The sequence below is a fragment of the Mandrillus leucophaeus genome, unplaced genomic scaffold (genome assembly GCF_000951045.1).
Source record: "Mandrillus leucophaeus isolate KB7577 unplaced genomic scaffold, Mleu.le_1.0 Scaffold353, whole genome shotgun sequence".
Taxonomy (NCBI): Eukaryota; Metazoa; Chordata; class Mammalia; order Primates; family Cercopithecidae; genus Mandrillus; species Mandrillus leucophaeus.
In genome coordinates, this window is record NW_012103732.1 from 288,278 (window position 1) to 306,164 (window position 17,887).

A 17,887-nucleotide genomic window follows, 5' to 3' on the forward strand; every position below is an offset into this window, starting at 1 on the left:
ATACATAAGAAGTGGCATAAGAGTTGGTTCCACTGGATTGGAAATGTGTAACTGATTAAACAAACCAGCCCCAGTAATTTTATATGTCAAAGATCTCTAATTGTTTCTGATTTCCAGAAAAATTCTAGCATTGACAGCTCAGTTCTTAGAAAACAAAATTATCATCATAAGAACCAGAAAAGGTTCACCTGGATTATTTCAATTTAAATTAACCTCATTCGTCTTATTAACAGAGCTAATAGTGAGACAGAGTAGGAAGGGGGCTTAGCTTCAATGCACTCCCACTAGAGCATTCTTTCCTGTATCCCCAGTGATCACAAAACCTACACCACTACCTCACTGATGCCATAATGTTTGAATCATGCCTCTTAATTTAATGTTTGAACCATTCCTTTTAATTCCAGAAGCTGGCCTTAGGAGATAACCAAGGTCATGGAGTGTCCTACTTAGGGAAGGAATGCTGACCAACTGATTTACAGCCTTGTTGCTTCTGGCCAGACTACCAGGTAGCCCATTACTCAAGGTAATTGTAGCAACCAGGTAAGGCTTATCTGCCTACCTTATCCTTTATGTGCTTTAACCAGTCCAACCTGCATACCCTACCCCTGATACCTATTCTTTTGCCTAATGAAAAGGTTCTACCAGCTCTTTTTAAAATGCCAGTCAAGGAATTCTCTCTCTCTGTCTCTCTCTCTCTCTGCCTCCATTATGTCTGGGCATAAGCTCAAATGAAGCCTTCTCTGGGAAAACTCTTTTGGCCTCTTTGTCAATTTCTATTGCATTGACGGCCCAAGAACCCATGGTTAGTAGCAATAGTTCAGAGAAATGTTTACAGTGTGTTACTTGATTTCAGTAGTCTTTACTAGGTTTTTTTCAGGATGGGCTGGTGAACAAGATGACAGTGTGTTTAATTGGATTTGCTTTTACTATTACTCATAACATCATATGTTTTAAGACATTATAGTTTATTACTGAAAAATGAAAGGCAACAGGAGATCTTAGCATCTAATTTATCACATAGGGGATATCTTTTCTCTGATGATAAGAAGCATTGTTGTCATACTTCCTAGGTATAGGCCAGTCACAAAGCTTATTAGGGCCCAGAAGTCAGTGCATTATGACATAAGTTTAACTAACCACCATTGGCATTAGAACTGGGGTTCTCAAGGCTGATGGAATCACTAAGAATGGTGCTGCTGAACAAAGAAGTCTGGGTCATATGAAGCTCTTTAAATCTTATCAAGTCTACTTTAGGCCTTCGATTCCTATATGGAACTAGCCTCCTACAAAGTTGCCAGAGGAGCTGAGAGAAAGCTAGGGAAATGATGAGGAAACTAAGATGAGATAAGCTAGACCTAAAGAAGAAAAGCAGCCACCTCTCCTGCAGGGCCCTCCATTCAGGGTCCTCCTGGAAAACCCCCTGGAGGAAGCGCTCCTGTTGTAGTTGGAGTGAATGTCCGTCTTGTTTAACCACCAGCAGGGGGATTCCTTTCTGGAGAGTCCACGTAGTCATCATCTCTTTGACCTCTGCATTTTCCCCCAGAAAGGTGAGCTGAAATGACAGATGACTATGATAACTCAAGAGAGAGGAGACAACCCAAAGACAGAGGGACAGAAACTTCCATCTCCTTGGATGCCAGAAATAAGGCTTGGGGAACAGAAGACTCGGGCTGCTATCTCAGGGAAGGGCAATCCAGGCAACTGGATGAGGGATGGCTATCCCAGGGCTGCTCTCTGACAATTACTTGAATTGAGGGATATACACAGGATTTCGTAGGGTTAATATATGGCAGGAAAAGCCAGTGAAAAGGGAGTTGAGACTGGAGTCTCTTTCCTGCCCCCTTTCAAAAACAAACAAACAAAATCAAACAAACAAACAAAAACCCTCTAATAACAGTAAAATCCAAGAGGAGTGGTATAAGAGGGAAATATCTGTCTTTAGGGAAGCTTTAAATATTTCAACAGAACAATTTTATATCAATAGAGGTATAGTGAATGGAGAACAAAACCTCTGGCTGCTGCGCTTCTAGGATGGGTTTCTGATCACTGGATAATGCTGAATCTTCCTTTAGAAAACACAATTTAGGGCTGGGTGCGGTGGCTCACGCCTGTGATCCCAGCATGTTGGGAGGCTGAGGTGGGCGAATTGCATGAGGTCAGTCTGGCCAACATGGTGAAACCCTGTCTCTACTAAAAATACAAAAAAATTAGCCAGGCGTGGTGGTGTGCACCTGTAACCCCAGCTACTCGGGAGGCTGAGGCAGAGGAATTGCTTGAACCAGAGAGGTGGAGGTTTCAGTGAGCCGAGATCGTGCCACTACACTCCAGCCTGGGCAACAGAGCAAGGCTTTGTCAAAAAAAAAAAGAAAAAAAAGGAGGATTAACATGACTCTTTTTTTAAATAAAAAGTTTTCCTTTTTTCCCCTGTGATGACTGACTTTCTTTTCTCTTTCCTGTAGTGATTCTATAACTTTCCAGAAGGAAAAAGAAAAACATATACTGTATTTCCAAACCTAACAGCATACTTATTTTGGCATTTTTCAGAGCTTAAGGGATGCCAATGCAGTAGTAACCACTCAAAAACATTTTGAGCTGAGTTTTAGCTAGCAGTGGGGTTGTGGAAAAGCTGAACTATAACAATAAAAATGTAGTAGCAACAGCATCATCCCCCTAAATATCCCAAGCATTTCCCCTTCAGTTTTGTTTTACAGAAAATTGTGGGGACTCTTTCTCTCCAGCGTTTAAAAGGGACAGGTGGGCTACTCACTCCAGGTCAGGCTATTCCACAGATCTCTTCTACTCTTTGACTCTCTTTATCCTTACCATGTTACTTGTCATCTTGGGATCCGAATGACAAACTCCACCAGATGTAAAATCACTTTCTAAACAACTCTACAAAACAAGAACAAAAGAGCACTGCCATGTAGGCATCATTACTTGGCTGAACATGCACATTAGCCATGGATGCAGGCATTTATTAAAAGAGCTGTATGAAATAATTCATCCAGACATGATGAACATGAAAATGATAAAAGAGGCATGCTTGCAGTGACCTAGGATAGACGTTCACAAAAGTTATTTATTTGTGTTATATATATGCATGTGTAAAGTTTCCTTAAAAAGTTCAAAAAAGTCAATAACTGTTCTAAGGAAGAATCAATTTGTTGAATTTTCTATCCCAATTCTTCTCTTTCCCTTAAGAAAGGTCTTATTTTATTATTTCATTATGCATGTTATGCATGCCCCTATTTAGCATGTAGGCAACTCTAGTACTATTAACTCTCCCCTGACATATTGCAAGTTCTTTGACAGTAGTGGAAACACCTTTGTTTACCTGGGTATTCCTACAGTGGCTATCACAACAGCATGTGATGACTGTACAATATTTCAAACTAACTGGGAATAAAATAAGAATTAAGAAAAGTACCAACTTGGCAATCAACCTTGAATAACCAGTAGTTAAGGGCAACTGCAAATGAGAAAAAAATGAAGTATGTGCTAAGGCTCTCAAATGCCTTTAAATGATCTTATGAAAAATAACAGCAAAGAAGTCTTCTCATTCTCAAGTTGCTATTGGCATGTATTAGAATTGACTTTATGTGACACAATGGTAGGCAAGATATTTTCAGTAATTTATTATTTTAATACTACAGGGCCCTCTGGTGTCAGAAGGGAGCTGGTTAAAATCTAAGACCTTTAGGGAAAGGTTGATGGGGGACTTTTCTTATAACTAGGAAGTAGCTGTGATACAACTGAAAGAATAACTATTGGCTTGGAGTCAGAAGACAAATTTTAAGTACTGATTTTCTCACTGACTTGGTGACTTTGGGCAAATCTCTCCCTTAGTATCAGTTTTCTCACCTATAAACATGGAGTAATGATGATTACTTTATCTCTTGAGATGATTATAAGCATGATGTGACAAAAAATAACACGGGAATCTACACTGCTGGACTAAAATGATCTGGTAACTGCTGGCCACATTTTCTTTCTAACTCCCACCCTCTACTGCCAGCATGCACACCAAATGATAGATTCTTCCGTGTTGGAGAGGGGCTAAACTGATGTCTACAAATATGCATACATGCACACACACATAGCAAGGGAGAGGGAAATGGAGAGAGATGAGAGAGAGAAGCAACACAATACTTGGTGTTGAGAAGCTTAAGCAGAAGCATGGAGAAAGAGTGTCTGGACCACTGACGGTGGGTGATGGAAATGGATAATAAAAAGCATCTTTATATGTTTTTTGTTTGTTTGTTTGTTTTGTTTTGTTTTGAGACAGAGTCTCACTCTGTCGCCAGGCTGGAGTCCAGTGGTGTGATCTCAGCTCATTGCAACTTCCGCCTCCTGGGTTCGAGTGATCCTCCTGCCTCAGCCTCCCGAGCAGCTGTGATTACAGGTGCGCCACCATGCCTGGCTAATTTTTTTTTTTTTTTTTTTTTTTTTTTTTGTATTTTAGTAGAGATGGGATTTCACCATGTTGGCCAGTATGGCCTCGATCTCCTGACCCCATGATCTGCCCGCCTAGGCCTCCCAAAGTGCTGGGATTACAGGCATGAGCCACCACACCTGGCTTATAAGTATTTTTATAAGTAAGAACTATGTATTTCAATATGCCTCAGGATTTTTAAGAAATGCAAGTAAAAAATTAGAGCTGTGAAATAATTTTTGATTGTTGAATTTTGTTTCTTTAACCACAAAATCACACATCAATTGGACCATAAGAGTGCTTTATAAAGGCACAAAAATATCAAATGAGATAATGAACATGAAAGTGCTTTTTACTCTTTAACTTCGATTCTTATTTATTATTAATTATTGTTGTTATTATTATTATTATTATTATCATTATTAAGACAGAGTTTTGCTCTGTCGCCCAGGCTGGAGTGCAGTGGTGTAATCTCGGCTTACTGCAACCTCCAGCTGCTGGGTTCAAGTGATTCTCCTGCCTTAGCCTCCCGAATAGCTGGGATTACAGGCAAGCGCCACCATGCCAAGCTAATGTTTGTATTTCTAGTAGAGACAGGGTTCCACAAATTGGCCAGGCTGGTCTCAAACTTCTGACCTGAAGTGATCTACCCGCCTCAACCTTCCAAAATCTTGGGATTACAGGCGTGAGCCACTGTATCCGGCCATGAAAGTGCTTTTTAAACTGTAAACTACTGCACAAATATTAAACAGTATTATTACTGTCCCTGGGACACAAGTGCTTATAAAAAAGAAAGGATCTCTTCTGTCTACAATGACTTAGTGTTCTTCTAATTACAGGTATGAGTTCTCTGGGTTTAATGGTTCTATAAAAAATTATTTTCTTTGCAGTTGGAAATTTTAAAATATTTTAATAATTATTAGAATCATCTGAATTAACTGAATTTTTCTGCTTTGCCTTTCCTATGATCTACATGAATCCCAAAGACAAAGAGAACATGAGTTATTTAATCAATCATTAACTACTTGTTAATCACTATTATAGGATCAGCATATGCTAGGTGCTATCACATTTTTTAAAAAAGACTAGACACAATTTTTGTTCTTAAGCACATTATCATTATTGAACTAATAAAAACAATAAAAGAGCGTACTATTATGTGGAACAGATTATAAGTGCACTTCTAAGAATTTAGCAGACAGGCAAACGAATGAGAGCTGGAACAGTCTGTAAGGAGGAGGTGAAATCTCAGCTGGATCTTGAAAGTTGGGTGGCATTTGAATTGTTGGAAAGAAGAAAGGGCATTTCAGCTAGTAAAGGCACTAGAAATATAGGCACAGTGATCCAGGGATTGAGCAAGGTTTCTTCTTATGAGGGAGAAGATTAGTTTTGCTAAACAAATAATATACATTGGGGAATATGGTTGACAACCTTAAAATTTGCCAGAGATTAGGTGCTATACAGTAGAAATGACAACATTTTAAAGATTTTGGATCAAGGCAACATAAAAATGTAGGATTAGCCATAGAAGAGAAACCAAAGAAAGTCAGGTCAAATAGTGAGCCCCTGGGGCCACTCCAGCATGACATCCTACTGTGATGTTAGAGGAAAAAGGGAAGTGCTGCCTTCTATGGACCATGACAACCTAGCAAGCAGAATAAATATGATTGACTGACAATATATAACTACAAACATTCACAATTATTCTGTTGCTTTCTAGATTAAATAACAGTCTACCGTTACCCAACATATGACTTACATTTGACAGACTGCTCCACAAATCATCATTCTTAGCATTTCTATAGCTGAACTTCTTTAAGTACTGAATTATTCCTTTCTGGAATTTCTCCTCACCCAGAAAATCCTTGAGCATATTCAAAATACAAGCTCCCTTTAAAAAAAAAACAAAAGAGTTGAAAAAAGAGATAAAGAAAAGGGTAGTATGGTATGTTTTTAAAGGAAGCTTAAATTTTATGGAACATGTGTGATGTCTGAAAAATGAACAAATAAAAAGTGAAACAAGTAGCAAAAACTGGCACCAATGACCTAAACTGTTGATTTTATAGTCATTATTACATTTCTTCTGAAAGCAGAGCTTCCACCTGCACGTGATATTTACTACCTTGTTATAGGAAACTTCATCAAACATTTCCTGTATTTGAGTCGGAGTTTCTGCTGGTTTGGAGATAGGGTGGGATGAATTCAATGAATCTTTTGTAATTACTTCAAAACACACATTCAAAAAATGGTCATCCTAAACAAGGAGAAAAATGTTTAGTTTTAGTTTCTATTTGACACTGTAAAAGCAATAGAAAACACAGTAGGTTTAGTAAGATGTTCTTAGAGGTAAGATTTCAATCAATATTTCTTAGAAGATGTTTCTTTTCATTTATGTATTCCCCTTTCACCGTTTCTCTACTTTAAAAAGATACGAATCCAATATTCCTTCAGACATTGCCTGAATGTTTACCATGTACCAGCCCTTCAATACAGAAATAAAATAATGGTTTCCATTTACTGAATACTTGTTATGCGCCTAGACCTATCGTCTGCAATCCTGTCAACACCTCTGCAAGGGAGATGTAGTATAAGCATGTTACAAATGAGAATATATAAAGCTTTGGCATTAAGCCACAAATTCAGTACATACACCGTAACAAGAAGAGCCTAAGTTTGAATCCATGTCTGTCTATAGTGTACTGGACTAAATATAGATCCTAAAGACCTCATTAACCATTACTAACCACCTTGATATCCAAATTTGTATAGTGTTCAGATCACTATATTTGTTTTTTAAAAAAGACATGCCTGAAGAAATCCCTTCACACATTTTGGGGAAGCCAGCAGACCCTTTAATGTTGATTTCAGGTTACATGCCAAGAACTCTGTATAGTAACTAGTAGCCGTGGGCATTCCTGTGCAGATGTATACAAACAGTGTATACAACCCACATACACAGCTCTACATTTGTATTAGTTTGTCTTCTCTGTTTACAAACTTTGGGGTGACAGATTTATGTTGATTGTTTTCTAAAACTTTCAATGTTTCCTCCAGTTCTGTGATCTGTTTCGTGTATCAAACAAAATGCCGTATGTTCAAAAACCACAACATTATGTAGTTTTTCTCTTTAACATTAACTTGAAATTTTAACAGTGAATTGATGATTCTTTACACCATATAGTATGACACACAGAATTGTGAACTTACAAATTGCAGCTCTGGATATGTAGCATTAACAGCAATAAGTTCCATGTAATTTGCAAAACCTTCATTAAGCCAAATATCATTCCACCATTCCATGGTGACCAGGTTGCCAAACCACTAGGAGGTAAAAACTCAATGTTGTTAGAAGTTAAACAAATAAAAGTTATTAACTTTAGCAAAAAAAAAAGTTACTAACTTTTTTTATTACTTAGGATCTCTCTTCTCCCTTTGCTACCCTTTTCTCTTTGTACAGTTTTCTTCTACTGATTTTCTTGCCTTCTTATTCTCACCACCACATTTTTGCTTGATTTTCTTTTTTCTTTTTTTTGTATGTTCTCAATGCTCTTAACTCTTCGACTTTCATTCTATCTGCCCAACATTTCCTAGCGATTAGATTTAATATTAAGAAATAAAATGGAACACTTTGTGGAGGTAGTTTTTTTTTTTCCTGCACAATAAGAACAATCTCACCTTGTCCTTGATATATGATGATGTTCAAGGGAGAAATACAAACCCAAGTGTCCTGGGTGAAGTTATATTTTTATATTAAGTAGCAGGTACTTAGGAGAATCATAAGAATTCATTTAGGGCTCTCAGATTGTTATATAATATTACTGAAGAGTAAATTCTGTTGTTAGCCTCTGCCCCTGACTTACTTCCATGGGCCACTAGAAACAATAAAGGTCTAAGATTTAAAATATATACAAATAAAATAAAAAGGATGCATAAAGATAATCGACATATTTACCCTTTACCTATATTTGATCTGTATTATACATTTTAAATATTACTATTCTTTTATATGCTTTTATATTTTATTTATTTAGTCTGTATGCCTAATACTGTACATCTAGTGTATGTCTCTAAAACTGCAATCTCTGGAAGGACCAAAGCTTCAACAGTAAGATTCTAAGATTCAGAAGAGTCTGGTTATAGTTACAGAACAGAAAATTATAAGTCTGTAGCTTCTAGAAACCGTTTAAGCACTATGCCTTTTCTGATAGCCTTCAGATTACTTTACAAGTGGGCACCAACTTTCTGAAGGGCATTCATGGAAAGGGAGAGGCGTTTCCTCAATTTGAAAACTGGTGAATATAAGAAGTACAGGATAAACTGACTCTGGTCACTTCACCAGTTAGTAAAACTAGTTTATTTATCCATTCAATAAATACCTATGGAGAAACTACTGCATTCCTGGCACCATGCCATATGTTAGAAATACAAAGATGTATATAATATAGCCACTGCCTCAATACAAATGATGGAGGTCAACCAGTAGGCAAATAAATACAGTAAAGCAGGTGCTAAGATCAATGTCTTTGCCAGGGACAGAGGGGATTCTAGGAGGAAATAAACAGTTTTGCCAGGACGGTGTTCATTTCCTGAGCCTTGCAAATAGTACTCAGGTATGCTGAATATCAGGTAGCAGGAGCAAAGGCAGAGTGATACAACCTGTCATGCTCAGAAAATGGCAGATAATCTTGGATGGCTAAAGTTTAGGTGTAGGCAAGAGATGAGGCTGGAGAGGTAAAAAGGAGCTGGGTCATGGGGACATTGTATGCCAGTCTAAGACAGTTGGCATTGGAGAATCCTTGCCAGGATTATGCACAGAGTGACATGTTAATATGATCATCAATGGGAAGACAAAAAAATGGGGGCAAAAATTCCAGTGCTGTTTGCTGCTTCAGCACTTGACTGCATCTCCGTGGAAGAGAAGCTATTAAAGGGAGGGCCAGAGGGAGCGTGGAGCCTCAGAGGTAGAGCTCACAGAGCACTTCCCTACAAACAATGGGCAGAAAGAGAGAAATCCCCAGACTCAGTTAAGTGCTTTAGAGCTCCTGGTGACTCATGATCAAAATACCTAAAATGAGCCAGTGGGGAGATTCTGAACCAGAGGAAACAGCCCATGTGTTCTCGAAGCACAGTGCTGAGCATGGCTCTCTGTGTAATGGAGTATTTAGTTCACTGGTTTAAAGAACAAGTCATTATTGTGGTGATGATAAAGGATAAAGTTAAAATGTTTTAACTAACAGATTTTACCAGATCCTACAATGGAATGGTATTTGCCCACTTGGTGAAAGATAATTTTGGTGCCTTTAATAATTTACTGCATTACCGAGAGTTTTCAGAAATGAAAGAGGGAGTAGTCTCCAATCTCTATAAACCTAGCTTTACAATTCCACATTTGTAGGTAATACAGTGTTGATAGATGGCCCTAAGATATCTTATTCCGTAAGAAACAGTAGTATTTCTTGTAGATGTAGTGGCCATTGTCATCATCATTAATAACTAATACTTGTTGAGTGCTTACTATGTGATCTGCACACTTTCCCTATCCATAATCCTCACAACAACTTTATGAAACAGAACTGTTATTAATTTCATTTTATAGATGGGGACATTGAACTTCAGAGAGTTAGGTAATATGCCCAGGATCATCAGCCCATCAAGTTTCACTTGAAGTATTTCATTATGGCCATATAAGCACAGGTTCCAACTGAAGGAAGATTGATTTTGCCCTAGATTGGAATGTCAGAGTACCAGGGGATATAAGGAGAAATATTTTTAGTAGAAATCTTTATTTGTAAGGTTTCCAATTCTGTGCTTCATGTGTCTGTATAGTCACTTCCCTTCTTTTCCCAAATGACATTTGAAGTCTTTGCTTTGAAAGGTTTTAGAGGATAAATGGCTACTTCTTGTGATAAAATTCCAGCATGCACACCACAGTTCAGAGACTGAGTACTCTGCTACTTGACATGTTGTATTAGGTTTGGTAATCTCTAAGTTCCCCTCTAGAGGTAAATGAGTTGATTTATTTTGTTTCAGAAAGATTGGTGGTGTTCTATATAATGTTATTTTGAACTGATATCGAGATAATGTCTTGAGTGCCAAGTACCTGGTGTGCCAGTTCATGGGCTATGACTTTGGTGACCCACAGTTTATCAGAAGCAGAAGAGGTCTTGGGGTCAAAAAGCAGTGACGTCTCCCTATATGTAATGAGGCCCCAATTTTCCATGGCTCCAGATGCAAAGTCAGGAATAGCAATCAAATCTAAGAAATAAGAACAACCACAGTTGATTTTTATGGCTCTCACACCAGAAATAGAATTTGCTCCCTGCTCAAATACACTATGATCCTTTAAGTATATGTAAGCACACTTTTCGAAAACATCAAGAATATCTTAACATTGACAGAGTGTCTTATAGTTGTACTGAAAATAATCAGTGCCCATTATCAAGTGGAGTAAGTTGTACAAAGAGTTTTGTAGATGAAGTAACATATTGACATTTAACCATTTTCTTCCTGAAAGTGCTGAACTCTGAAAATATTTTGGGTGCCTTACCGCCAAGAAAATAATTTATTTAAAAACAATCATTGTATTTTATGTTAGTACTGCTGAAAACTTTTAAAAAAGGTATAAAATAATTTCTAATATGCTTGAGATTCATCAAAACATATAATGAACTCATTTCTAGAAAAAACAAAAAGATACATGATTTTAATTTCAGGAGAATACCTCTTATGGCCATCTCTATAGTCAATATTTTGATTGATACTTCTAGCACATACAGCCTCTATTATGAGCACATGTCCTTCTAAGACAGTAGAGGAAAAAAGCTCTGGGCAGCATTGATTCTTTCTGACTTCAATTTCCTTTTCAACACTGATATTTCCTCTACTTCTTAAGAAAGTGTCGTGGGGGGGAAAAGTGCAACCTAATCATCTTTAAACAACTCAGGTATAATGCATTAATTTGCATTATGTGTATGTGTGTGTATATATGTACGGTATATGTGTGTGTATATAATATATATACCTGTATGTGTGTGTGTGTATATACACACACACCTGTATATATATACACATATATACACATATGCACACATATACATACATACACAGGTATATGTATATGTGCATTGTTTACTATCCTTTGCTAATGATTTCACGTAAGCTAAAAAAATTTCTGGCTAATATTTAGTCTTTGAATTCTGCTAGCTAAAATGTTCTGTTTAGCTGGAAAAAAAAGATAATTTTTTAAAAGTTCAAAATGAACCAAGTCACTTGGCTTATAATTACATTGTCTGGAGTTAATACTGGTTAATTCTAGTAGATTAAAAACAAGTATACATAACACAATCAAAAACCAAATTAGCACTAATAAAGATTAGTATTCATTAGCACTTCAAATGTGGGAATGACTTTTCTTCTAAATTGCGTTGCTGATTTTATAGTAGTGGGACTTACATCTGCTCTATTTTTTTCTTAAGCTGCATGTTTCTTCTCTGTTAGTCTTAAAGGTATTTCATATGCTCTTTAAGACTGCATTTTTCAAGAACATGCATTAATATGGTTGATGGTTGTTATTAATCTTTCCTTGACTTTTGACCTAAAGTACAGCAGTGAATTATGTATAAATGGGATTTAGTATATCTGACCTAAAGGGTACGTAGAATCTGCAGGTTAATAATAGAGTAAGACTCAGGAACTATCGAAATAAGCGCCTGGATATAGCTTTTAATTTTTTTAAGCCTAGAACTGTATGCCAATTGAGGGTCCCTTTTAATTTATGTAAGGAAAATGCATTGGAGTTGGGGGCAAGAGGTGAGAAAGGACAGGATAAGAAGTATATCCTAAATTCCAAACGAAAAAAAATTGTTTTGTCACTATCAGAAACCCCAAGCACTAATCTTTATATGTTATGAAACTTTCTTCACAGTTTTTATATGCTCTACAACAGGGGTCCCCAACGCCGGGGCCGCAGACCAGTACCTGTCAATGGCCTATTAGAAACTAGGCTGCATGGCAGGAGGTGAGCGGTGGGTGACAGAGCATGACTGCCTGAGCTCTGCCTCCTGCCAGATGAGCGGTGGCATTAGATTCTCATAGGAGCATGAATCCTATTGTGAACTGCTCATATGAGGGATCTAAGTTGCGTGTTCCTTATGAGAATCTAATGCCTAATGCTCTGAGGTGGAACAGTTTCACCCAAAAACCATCCCCCCAACCTTCGTGGAAAAATTGTTTCCACAAATCTGGTCCCTAATGTCAAAAAGGTTGGGGGTCGCTTCTCTGTAACATTCTAAAAATAACGTTTTTATTTTTTAAGATACAAAATTAAAAGCAAGATAGACTGAGTATCATCTCGTGTAAACACCTACTACCACACCCAGATGATCTGTTTCCTGCAATTTTTTTAAATCTGTTCCACAGTCTTACCATCCAACCTCAGTGCCCAATATAGATAACAGATGGAGGCACAGTTTTCAGTTCTCTCTCTACATAAACTTTTGATAACTTTTATAAAAGATTGCTGACCTTGTACAAATAGGGTATAGCGATTCCTCCCGAAATCCCTCTAATTCTAATATGCAATGCATGCGCGCGCGTGGGTGTGTGTATTTTTAAATGGAAAATCCATTCTCTAATCAGTGCTGCTGGGGCATAGAAGAGCAGCATGATGGGAGGTGTGTTTCCCTCCCATAGAAGAGGAACATAATAGGTGAGAGCCTTGATGTCCGCCACAGGGAGCCACAGCATCACTGTGGTAGACAAATATTCAAAAAGCATTCCTGTGATGAACTCTTGGACATATAGACCCTTATTTCGAACAGAAGAGTCACTGGTTTCCTTCTCTTTTTTTCCCCATCTTTTTCCAGGGCCCTCTACCTGGCTTCCGTCCCAGCCTCCAGTGTGTGCCCTTTCTAATCGGCCTGGGAAAGATTGCAATGCAGATATGTTAGCATTAAACCTGATAAAAGAATACAGAAATGATCCACACTACTGGGGCATCTCATAAATATTTTATTTTCTACGATCAAGAATCATCTCTGAGGAACAAATTATTTTTTCCTGGGCTAACTGAATTCCTCAGTGCTCATTTAAGTCCCACAGAAAGAGAAAGAGGGAAGAAATCAAAGCGAGTTCTATGAGCAAAAATGAAGACAATAATGTGGAATTTGAACATACCCAGTTTGGGGAGTGGATAGTTGATATCAAAGTACTTTTCATAAAAATCAAGTAGCTTCAGTGACACCTGCAAAGCATAATGTGTTTGATTCCGTTTGTCTGGGGATGCATAGATGGACACCTGGGAAATGTAGATCAGAAGAGGTTTTTGAATGACAGCTCCCTGGCAAAATTCCATTCCTGATAACCCTCTCACATAGAAAAGCAGACTGCATCTTTTTAAGAAAGTATTAAGATACCATTAAGCATGTTGTCAATAAGGATAAGAGTTTCTGTGACGTATTAAAGCAAGTCAGTCTTGAAAATTACAAACACCCTGGATCTTCTTTTACAATCCATTTCCTCAGTGCTCATCTGTAACTTTCAAATCATATTAACCCATCGTATCATAACCCAAGTATATCATAGAGATGAATCCACTTGAGTTCATCTCTATGATATACTTTAGCACTTGACAACTAGCTTTCCAAAATAATGACCACAAACACAATTCAAATAAAACATAGGTTTCTTCTAGACCTACGTAGGGAAGCCATGAAGAATTTATTGGATCCGCCGTCTGTCAAGTTTGCTTTAAACTAAGAAATGCTCAAATATGTTCAATGGCTCCCCCAAAGAAACTAGCTATCAAGTAGAAAAAATAGAATTAGATTCAAATTTTATTGCCTTCTAAGTAAGGGGCTACTTTTATTTCATGACCCACTTTTACGCTTTGAATTAACTGAAGTCCTTCAAAACTTTTATGTGGAGAAAATGTAAATGGCCACCATTTTTTTGACAGTTTACCAGGCACTGTGCTGAATGCTTACACATAAAATCTAATTTAATACTTGCACCCACTCCATGAAGCAGGTGCCATTTTATAGATGAAACAATAAAAACACATAAAGATTTAGTAACTTGCTCCTGATCACCCAGGCTGAAAGTTGTAGAGCTGGGATGTGAATCCAAAGAGGCTGACAGGAACCTGTCCTCTGAAGTGCCATTCACCTCCTGCACATCCATGTCTATGCATATATATATATATAAGTGCAGAGGTGCCATGATGTGTATGTGTAGCTACACAACTCATATATCTACCTATTCATAAACATAATACGTATGTAAATTGTAATAGATATTTTATACCGATTTTTTTTTCTTTTTTTTTTTTTTTGAGACCAAGTCTCACTCTTGTCACCCAGGCTGGAGTGTATGGCGCGATGTCAGTTTACTGCAACATCTGCCTCCCAGCTTCAAGCAATTCTCCTGCCTCAGCCTCCTGAGTAGCTGGGATTACAGGTGCCTGCCACCATGTCTGGCTAATTTTTGTGTTTTTAGTAGAGACAGAGTTTCCCCATGTTGGCCAGGCTGATCTCAAACTCCTGACCTCAGGCAATCTGCCAGCCTCGGCCTCCCAAATGCTGGGATTACAGGCATCAGCCACTGTGCCCGCCCTATACCCATTTTTCAAAAGCATTATTTTATAACTCTTTAAAGATGTTTTTATGTCTATAATTTGGTCCCTTGGGATAAGAAGTTCTTTTTTATTTATTTAATGTGTCCACTGATGTTTGCAAATATTTAACTACAAAGATAATCATTAGGTATTGTAAGTTTTTGCAAACAATGAAGACTCTAAAAATTATAAAGACCTTTTTCACTGAGGGAAAAAAGTTAAAAAAAAACAGTGGGAAACGGTCCGGCACGGTGTCTCACGCCTGTAATCCCAACACTTTGGGAGGCCAACGCAGGAGGATCACCTGAGGTCAGGAGTTCAAGACCAGCCTGGTCAACATGGTGCAATCCCATCTCTACAAATAAAAATTAGCCAGGCATGATGGCCCGTGCCTGTAATCCCAGCTACTCAGGAAGCTGAGGCAGGAGAATCGCTTGAACCCAAGAGGTGGAGATTGCAGTGAACTGAGATTGCATCATTGCACTCCAGCCTGGGCAACAGAGTGAGAATCTGTCTCAAAAAAAAAAAAAAAAAAAAAAGTGGGAAACCATATACATGTCTAAAAATAAGGTGCTGATTTTAAAATCCTTATTAAACATCCATGAAATATTAATATAATATTATTTAAAATTTTTAGTGACATTCAACTTTTATGGCATATTTTCATGAAAAATGGGTTAAAATAGTCAATATACTATTTTGCAAAGGGTATATGTGTGTGTGTGTGTGTGTATATATATATACACTTTGAAAACTACCTTTACATATATATAGTCAGTAAATACTGTTACTATGTACACCCGTATATGCTGACATACATATAGAAAATATTTGGAAGGCTTCCATTAATATTATCAGTAGTTGTATCTAGGTGACAAGACTATGAATAATTTTTAATTTAGTTTTTTATCTGTCTCTTTTTGTAATATAAACATAATACTTTGATAATAAGGAAAAACATGAGAAAATAAAAGTTCATTGCTCTCAGGACACTTTTCTGCACTGCGTAGAAAATTAGAACTCAGTCTCACCTTGACTCCTGATGAGGTGATGCCACTCACAGAGTGGAAATCACAAACAATGTAGGCTACAAGGTACGTACTCATTTTTACAGTAGTTTCAAAGTGATCTTCCAGAAGACCTCCTTCAAGTTCAATTGTCTTAACCTACAGAAACGAAAAGGAATAATCAGTACTTGAAAACTGGAGTATTTCACAACCATGCCTATGACTTATGTCAAGTGAGTTAGAGGCAAGCCTGATACTCTAAAGGACAATCGATGACCTCCTAGGAGAGCAATGACCTCTCCTAGTATTCTGTGGCCTCTCTTACCTCTATTGCTTTTACCCTGGCACTCTGTTGAAGACACAAAGCCCTGCTTTTGAGATCCCCAAAGCACAAAAATGCCAAATCTCATTTTGTTGATTGAAAGCACTAAAATATTAGATATTTCTGTTTTCTTAAAATGCAATAATCTCCAACACTGGCATCAATTCAACTTCTGGGCTTTTAAGTAAAATGCCAGATAATGGCGCCTTTCCCTTTGTTGTACAAGAAATACACCTCTGTGGAAAAAGGAAACTGAACTAGAGGCCTCACATTGTCTTTTAAACCTCTTATGTGGGTGTGAGGTTGGCGTTATTTCTCAGGTGAGGAAACAGAAACTCAGAAACGTTCACAGAATTGTTGGAGATCACATGGCTAGTTCCACGGTAGGACCAAGATGTGGATGGTGACCATCGTGTGATTCCAAAGATGATGCTCATTCTCTCACTTGCGGCATGACAGCTTGAGTCATGGTCTTATTTTATCTTTGCTTCATTGATTCAGCAATGAAAGCAATCAGGCCAAGGAGGTCATTAGTAATTTAAGCTTCTGCCCATCTCCTGAGGAAGCAGAAGCTTTTCAGCCTGCAGTCTCGTCAGCTGCATCCATCAAGATCACTGGGTAATGACTGAATTCCGTCTTCATTTGGTCTGGGCAGCTTGTCTCAGAGATGGTCTTCACCATAGTACAATGCCCCTAAATACCGAATGGGTACAGATTCAAAAATCTGAAAACATTTTCTTCAAGCTAGTCACAACTCTTAGACAGGCTCTTCCCCACCTCTATCCCTGAGCCCTTTCTGGGAGTCAGGCTTGTGATGATGCCGACTGCAGCTTATTAAGCATATTTGACATGTTGGAGAAGATTACAGTTTGCTTTGGTGAGAGAAAATAGCTTGAAGCATTATCATAAATTATCTAGTCTACTTCGATGGCAAATGTTTTTGCTATTAAATTCTACAGAATTTAATTTTACTGAATTCTATTTCAAATCTATTTCTAAGTTCCAATAAAGAAGAAGGTACTGACCAAATACCCTAAGAAAGGTAGAAGTATATACAGGGCTGTACTTTTTTAAAACTCTATCCAGCAAATTAATTTTCCCCAACAACAGTCTCCATTTTTAGGAATCTGATTCAACCAACGTTCTCTGGATATCCACTCCCAGCAGAGGAGATGCTGTCTTATGGTGGGGACTGAGAGCTAGGGTATTGGTGGTCTTCTGACCAAACTCAGCAGCAAAACCATTTAGTCAAGTGTGTGGAGGGGTTACTGGTGGAGGGGTGAGGCTGTGAGACTATGGGGAAATCAGTCTGGGCTACTAGAAGGCTGATGGCAGAGACGGTTAGGAGGCAAATGGGTGTTTGCTATGGTTTATTCCCCCCAGATGAAGATGATATAGTCCATGGAGGCTGAGTTTTGTTCAGAAACCTGGAGTGGCCCATGTAGATTAATATTGCCCTAAATGAACATGTATGGGATATTAGTGTAAGTTCTTCCAGGATGATGATGTAAGCT

At 37.9% G+C, this 17,887-nt stretch overlaps 1 protein-coding gene across 2 annotated transcripts in view; it reads right to left on the reverse strand.

Annotated features, from left to right (window-relative positions):
* ERAP2 (endoplasmic reticulum aminopeptidase 2) overlaps window positions 1-17,887 on the reverse strand; it is a 45,071-nt gene that overhangs the window by 16,989 nt on the left and 10,195 nt on the right. Inside the window, exons 4-11 of one of the 2 annotated variants that reach the window (XM_011989413.1) lie at window positions 16,076-16,210; window positions 13,607-13,727; window positions 10,533-10,687; window positions 7,640-7,753; window positions 6,555-6,686; window positions 6,192-6,323; window positions 2,824-2,892; window positions 1,377-1,552 (exon numbers count right to left, since the gene is read on the reverse strand). In XM_011989413.1, the coding sequence (XP_011844803.1) occupies window positions 1,377-1,552; window positions 2,824-2,892; window positions 6,192-6,323; window positions 6,555-6,686; window positions 7,640-7,753; window positions 10,533-10,687; window positions 13,607-13,727; window positions 16,076-16,210 (1,034 nt within the window). The remainder of the gene's footprint in view (window positions 1-1,376; window positions 1,553-2,823; window positions 2,893-6,191; window positions 6,324-6,554; window positions 6,687-7,639; window positions 7,754-10,532; window positions 10,688-13,606; window positions 13,728-16,075; window positions 16,211-17,887) is intronic. The other variant, XM_011989414.1, reaches the window with a different exon arrangement.